We start from the raw sequence: 7,604 nt of genomic DNA on the forward strand, positions 1-7,604 counted from the left end.
TCAAGAGCTTGGTGGGCAAAGGGTCACAGGGCCAGGGCAGTTCCAAGGATTGAAATAGGGAAATGTGTTCTGAGAAAAGCAACATTTCAAAAATCTGTAGGTGAGGGAACCATGGTCTGTGACATTGAAAAAGGAGACCGTGCAAGCCTCAAAGTCTAGAAAAATCCCCACCCGACAGGGCGGCACAGCCAGGAAGAGGGCCAAAATCTGGGGGTGTGCAGAGGAAGCATCCTCAAAAGCAACATACTTCAATTTACGTTGTAATCCTATAACCCAGTAGCCACCCTGAGGGCTGAATCTGGAGTAAACACTTTTATATTTTGCATCTTGTCTAACACGAGACATTTTATTATGGGAAAATCTACAGTATACTCCTAGGATCCAGGCAGTTTTCTTAGACACATCTACTTCCCAGTAATGCTTCCCTGAGGAGAAATATTGAGAGCCTAAGATTCCATAATTATCACACTTAACAGGCCAAATGGGTACAGACATTACTTGTCTCTGATCTTCTGAAAGGACAAGATTCAAATTCAGGTTGACGGGGTTCAGTACAATGTCCACTGCAGAAAAAGATGGACAGATTAGACGAAAGATACAGGCATATAATATAATATATATCTATGTAATATTGTGATAAGTGAATTTGAGAAGTGACTGGCAAGAATGTATAATGATGGAATGGAAGTGGGGCAGAACAGTGGAGAAGTGTATTCTTGTATATGTTTTGTAGGGAGTCATATAGGACTAATCAAATAAGCTCCCAAACCCCAAACTTCCGCAAACATGCAGATCTGAAGAGCCTGTAACTGCTTCTTACCCGAGTGGCGTTGGACATCTGCCAGCTCTGAAATGATAAAAGGTCCAATGGTGTTGATTAGAAGGCAAGAAGTCAGGTCCAATATTCATCAAGTCTTTAGAATTCAGGAGAGGAGAGGCGTAAGGGAGGGTATGTACTAGAGAATGAGGATATAAACCAGCTCTCTGGCCATTCTCACTTAGATATTAGATATGACTACATTTTCTTCAGCCCAGGGAACATTCTGAATCCCCTCCTCTCCTCCAGCCTCACCTTGGAACTAGACACTGGCCTCCAGTTAGTCCCCACAACCATAGGATCCCACCTTCATCCTCTTCCCAAGCTTCCCCTCACCTGTAAATACACGCAGTATCCCCCTCAGATCTGGAGCTCGGAATACATGCCTCAGTTTCTTAGGAAGAGTTTTTGGTTTCTTGAGTGTCCAAATTTCACTCCTAGAAGGAAAAAGTAACTCTGTCCCCATCTTTCTGACCTTTTGTGCCTCCAACAATACTCCCTCCCTTGCTCTTCCCCCACTGATGCACGGAGGGTTGCTCCCCTGAGAAGCTGCGCAGGAGCGAGGAAGATCCACAGGACTGGCATCCAAAACAAATGTGCTCATGTCTGCTGGCACATTCACCATCCAGGGGACTGTGGGAAGGTTTTGATTTCCAGAAACCGTTTGCACCTTTTAAAGGTAGAGGAAATGATGCTTTTTCATTTTAGTTTCTAAATTATGTGCCCAAGAGGGAGATTCATTATTGGCACCAGGGTCAAAGCCACTGTATCCTGAGACTCAAGCTTGATTTTGCAAATGTAAATAGAGAACCTCACCGAATCATCTTGTGGTAGTTGGATTATTTTATGTCGATCTGCATTCTGGAGGGTTGGAGTCCAGCCTGTCTATCAGGTTTTTCCCGTGTGGTGGTGTGGCCTTTTTTTTTTTTTAGAAAGAAGGCAGGACCATCTCTCTCTCGCTCTCTCTCTCTCTCTCTCTCTCTCTCTCTCTCTCTCTCTCTCTCTCTCTCTCTTTCTCTGCCCTTTCACCATCCCGTTTGCTGGGACTCTGCGTGCCTCCAGCGACAGCCACAATCAGCTGCCAGGCATGGAGGGCTGTGGGCACCCTGCCATATTTCCACCAGATTTGGAACCCTGCAATTGTGCACACACTGGCCTCTGATCTCCCTGCATCCCGATTGACCTTTCTGTGTTATCGGCCTGCAGTTACATGAGTCTGAAGAAGTCCCTGGCTTGCACCAGGCTTATAGACATGAGCCGGACTGGGTCAGGATATCTTCTTGATATAAAGTTCTTTCCTACAGATATGGGGGTCACTAATAAACAAATCTCTTCTATTTTCGTGTAAGCAACGTAAATATGGAGAACATATCCTCATCTCCTTTTTTGTGTGGCTAAACCAGATCCTCTAAGTGATAAGGCAAGTACTTATAAAACAGAAGAGCCAGAGCTGATATAGGAACAAAGGATGAATAAAATGAGTGAACCCACAGTGGTCTGATATGACAGTCCCTTTTCTCGAATGCCCCAATTGGCAATAATTCTGTGACCTCCAATCACTGAATTCACTTACATAGATTCTGGTGTATTTTCAATACACATGAGACACTCAAACCCTCAACCATAACTAGCAACTTAAGATAATGCAACAAACCACATTTCCCTGCCCTGCAAGACTTTTCATTCTGATTGGCCACTTGAGAACTCTCCTGCCTACAAAACTCTTTTCATTTCCCAAAAGCACACCCCGATCTTCCATACATACCATTTCATGATGCCACTCATGTCCTGGGGAGAAGAGAAAAAAATTGAGTCCTGCAGTGATCAAAATTAGAGTAAACTATCAATAAAAAATTGACGAACCTTTTTCTAAATATACTGAGAAAGAGAGAGAGGAAGAAATCACTAAAATTAGGAATTAAAGAAGGGACATTATTAATGACTTTACAGAAATAAGAAGGATTGTTTAAAGAAGAATATAAATGGTTGTATGCCAACAAATTAGAGACCCCAGATGAAATCGACAAATTCCTAGTGAAAGAAACAACCAGTACTGAATCAAGAAAAAAAAAGATTTAACTAGGCCTAAATATATATACAGTGGAAATTACAAAAAAATCAAGAACAAATAAACAAAAGCAACTTTCGGCAAAGGGAGTATCGGGCTCAAATGACTTTGTTGGTGAAGGTTTAAAAATCATTAACACCAATATGTGGAGATTGAAGTTTATGAATGGTTTCCAGGGACAGGAGGGTCATGAGGGCTACAAATTAGGGGACTTCTGTTCGGGGTATGAACAATGTTTGGAAATAGTGTCAATGCAGGGAAAGAGGAACCAGATTTCAACCCAGTGCTCCAAGATGTGAATGAAACAGGCAGGCATGGAGTAGGGATCCAATGGAGAGTCCTGAGGGCCCTGCCCCAATCCCAACTACGTGGACACCCGCCTCTTCCCCAGAAGAATTTATTTCAGTGGACAGCACTGAATCTGCAGCTCCAGGAGAGGGACATGTCTGATCAGAGCACACGGAAGAAAATGAAGGGGGAAGAAGAGAGAGTGGAGCACATCCTGACCCACCAAACCTTGACGAAGATATTCCCTCTCAGAGCAGCCAATGCAGAGAAGAGCACGTGGCTGGTCCCACTATGAGATATGACATCCCTCAATTACCCATAGCCCTACAGGGAACAACACTGGAGACACTGTGGGAATTGCACCCAACTTGACCCCACCACACTGAGGCAAAACATTAAGGGTGTGCAACAGAATAGCCAGGGGAACAGAGAAATGAAGTCCCCTAGGAATACCAATGATAGACTTTGGGGCCATGGCTGGGGCCCTGTCAGCCTGGACTGGAAAACACTCCTAAAGGCTAACAAACAGTCCTTGAACTGACTACAAGCTTTTCTTTCTTGTTGTTGTGTTTTGTTTTCTTTTTTGTCATTGGCTTGTTGGTGTTTTGTTGCTTGGTTTTGCTCTGTCTTGTTTTTGTGCATGTTATGATCTCTGCAGGTCTGTCTAAATAAGATAGGCTGGATGGACAATCTGAAGGAGAAAACAAAAGGACCGACAGTTGGTGGGGGCAAGGGAGAGGGGGCGGTGGAGGAAAAGGAAGTGGTGTTAACAAACCCAGGGAAAAGGGAATAATGAGTGATCCAAATCAGTGGTGAGGAGGGTGTAGGAGGCCTGGTAGGGCAAGGCCAAGGGTAATGTAACCGAGAGGAATTACTAAAACCCAAATGAAGGCTGAACATGATAGTGGGGCAAGAGGAAAGTAAAAGGAAATAGAGGAAAGAGCTAGGAGACAAAGGGCGTTTATAGAGGTCTGAATAAAGGCATGTACATATACAAATATATTTATATATGATGGGGAAATAGATCTATGTGCATATATGTATAGATTTAGTATTAAGGTAGCAGATTGACATTGGGCCTCTACTACAGTACTCCCTGAATGCAAGAATACTTTGTTCTATTAAACTGGCATTCCATGGTGATCACCTTCCGGACACAATCGCTGAAGACAAAGTGGGTGCATAAGCAAATGTGGTGAAGAAAGCTGATGGTGGCTGGCTATCAAAAGACATAGTGTCTGGGGTCTTACAGGCTTGAAAGTAAACAAGCAGCCATCTAGCCCAGAAGCAACAGAGCCCACATCGAAGAAGTACACCAGATTTTGTGATCACGGGGTGTTGAAGGGATCATGTATCAAGCATCATCAGAACAAAAAAATCATATCATTGTGAATGAGGGTGTGTGTGCAGAGTGGAAACCCAAAGCCTATCTGTAGGCAAGTGGACATCCCCTTACAGAAGGGTCACGGGGAGGAGACAAGCCAGTCAGGGTGCAGTGTAGCAACAATGAAACATACAACTTTCCTCTAGTTCCTAAATGCTTACTCCCCCACCACTATCATGATCCCAATTCTACCTTACAGATCTGGCTAGACCAGAGGATGCACACTGGTACAGATAGGAATTGGAAACACAGGGAATCCAGGGCAGATGATCCCTTCAGGATCAGTGGTGAGAGTGGCAATATCAGGGGGGTGGAGGGAGAGTGGGGTTTAAAAGGGGAACCGATTACAATGATCTACTATAACCTCCTCCCCGGAGGATGTACAACAGCAATTTCGGTGAAGGGAGATGTCAGACAGTGTAAGATATGACAAAATAATTTATAAATTATCAAGGGTTCATGAGGGAGAGGAGAGCGGGGAGTGGGGGGGGGTGGGGAAATGAGGAGCTGATGCCAGGACCTTAGGTGGAGAGCGAATGTTTTGAGAATGATGAGGGCAATGAATGTACAAACGTGCTTTACACAATTGATGTATGTATGGATTGTGATAAGAGTTTATGATCCCCTAATAAAGTTATTTAAAAAAAATAGTGGTGATGATTGCACACCCCAATGAACATATCAATGGAGCATAGATGTCAAGAATTTTAAATGGTAACATTTTGTTGTTTTATATGTATATACTTACAACTAAATCTAAACAACCATATTTCTTAAACCTCAAAATGAATGCTTGCTTTTGGTTAAAGAGATTTTTAACTGCTATATGTCACATCACAGAAAAAGCATTATCACCAGATACCATGGATCTTTTACCTAAGGTCAAATATTTGCCCTTCCTTCATAAATTAATAAAACTGGAATATGCTCTTAGAATGCTTATATTCTATTATTAGGATATATGAAACAGATGGCAGAAAGGGGCCATTTAGGACAGAAGGACCTCTTCATGTCACCACCAAGATAGCAGCCCAAGGACGTAGGAGGGAACAAACTTGGTCTTTGATCCGGAATCTCAGATCAGGTGTGTGCTTCCAGGAGTCTTACCTGTAACAGCTCCATTGTTGACCACTGACCCCGACACTCCAGATCGGAGATGAGCTCTTTCCCCACCTGGCTCTGCTGGACCAGCGCATCCCCAGCCTCCGCCAATTTATTCATGACCTTCTTTTCCTCATCCTCCAACTTTTGTAGCTCTCTCAGCGCCTCATTTTCCAGAATGAGTCTGAGGCGCTTAAACTCTACTTGGATCCTTAGTCTCTCAATCAGTATCTCAGACTGGAAAAATGAGCAAGAGAGGTGGGGGGGGGGTGTTGTTCATTAGGCTGAGGGTCTATTTTTGCAAGAAAACAGAAGCCATAAATAATCATTATTTTTCAGAGTGTTTGAGCTAGAAGGGAAGTAAAAGGAGATCTTGGGAAAGGAGATATTTTCCTACTATTTGTTTTCTTCTACATCACCTACCAAAACAGACTCCCTTCTATATTATTAAGGCCAGCCCTGAGCCACAATGTAACATATAGGGGAGGCTTAGCTTGAAGGCAGCTGTACTAGACACTCATTATTCCTCCCAGCTATAGCCTTAAAGAAAATCCTCTTCCTTTGCCCGATGACATCCACAGAAGTGTCTCAGAATGTCACCAAAGACAGAACCTTAACACAGCATTGACCAGCCATTTTCATCATAGCTTCTGTGTTCAGTTCCAAATAATTTTGTTCATTTTTGGAATGCCCACTCTCCAACCCCGTCCCAACAGAGGAGTGATGAAGAAGAGGCCTAATCAACAGCTTCAGGATTATTAACTCTCAATCACAAGGAACTGCCTGTGACTGGGACCAAAAGTTTTGTCCAATTTGTTTCTCAGAACTCCCTTGGGAAGGGATTTCCCCTGCCTTCCATGTAGCTCTTTCTTCACTTATGGCAGTTTTCAACCTCTCAGCTTCCTGCTGCTCTTTCCTCAGCCTCTCCAGAGTTGCATGTAGCTTTTCCTGGAAGAAAAGAATCACAACAGTCAAGCTATTCATGTTCTTATGCCTGAATAGAAGAAAAATTAGTCCAATAATTGAGCTCATTTCAAAATAGACAAGTTTATGAAATTATGAGGCCAGTGAGTATGAAAATATTAGAGGAAAGTGCATATATTCTTTATCCCTGAGTGATTGAAGTTACTGTGCCCTCACCAAGAGTAATAAGCTTTTCTCTTTTTCTAGAGGAAGAGTCAATTCTGCAGCAAAACATTTTTCTCTCTTCTTGTTAATACTCCCATTGCCATCCATAATGTTCTCAGCAGCCGTAATACTCAAAGAAACAATCAGAACGTGTCTTGTGTACACCCATACAAGGGTTGCACGCTGCTCTTCTCTGGGTTGCGCCTGATTTCTATATTTTATCCTTTATGTAATGTAAGGAATGTATAGGAAAGTCCTCCAGGCTTTGGAAGCTAAGCACAGGGTCTGGAAGAACATGACAGGAATGAATACTATGGTGGCAGAGTAAGTAAAATATAGGCCACAAAGGTGAGTTTTCTGATTGAGCACCATCTTCTACAGTCTCACCCTAGGACCTACCTTGCATTCTTTGACTATATCCTCCATGAGAAATGTGTGGTGACCACGGTGCTCCTGAGACCGTTCACAAAGCCAACAAATGACCTTCCTATCTTCCTTACAGAAAAAGAGGAGTTTCTCTCCATGGTGCACACAGAGTTCTCCCGCCTGCTCCTTCTGTGGGCCCCATTTTCCCTTCCTGAGTCTCTCTACTATCTTGCTCAGATGCCAATTAGACCGTAGTTTCCTGAGTATCTGCTCCCACAAACAGGGCAGCTGCTTTCCGATTCTAAGTCAATTACTACTTCCTCATTGTTTGCTGTGATGCAGGCTTGGCAGAAACTGTGGCCACAGTCTAGACTCAAGGGTTCCGTCAGGAGCTCCTGGCAGGTGGGACAGGTAACCTCCTCCTCAAGGTCCCCCAGGATTTTTGCAGCCAT

The 7,604-nt window shown here is 43.5% G+C and overlaps 1 protein-coding gene across 1 annotated transcript; it reads right to left on the reverse strand.

The window, feature by feature from the left end:
• On the reverse strand, positions 1-7,604 carry TRIM34 (tripartite motif containing 34). The gene is given in 8 exon segments (XM_075548530.1): positions 1-563; positions 821-847; positions 1,154-1,254; positions 2,583-2,605; positions 5,665-5,895; positions 6,511-6,606; positions 7,186-7,412; positions 7,415-7,604. Coding segments are annotated over 8 exon segments (1,458 nt in total).

Source organism: Tenrec ecaudatus, chromosome 4, assembly GCF_050624435.1.
Source record: "Tenrec ecaudatus isolate mTenEca1 chromosome 4, mTenEca1.hap1, whole genome shotgun sequence".
Lineage (NCBI taxonomy): Eukaryota > Metazoa > Chordata > Mammalia > Afrosoricida > Tenrecidae > Tenrec > Tenrec ecaudatus.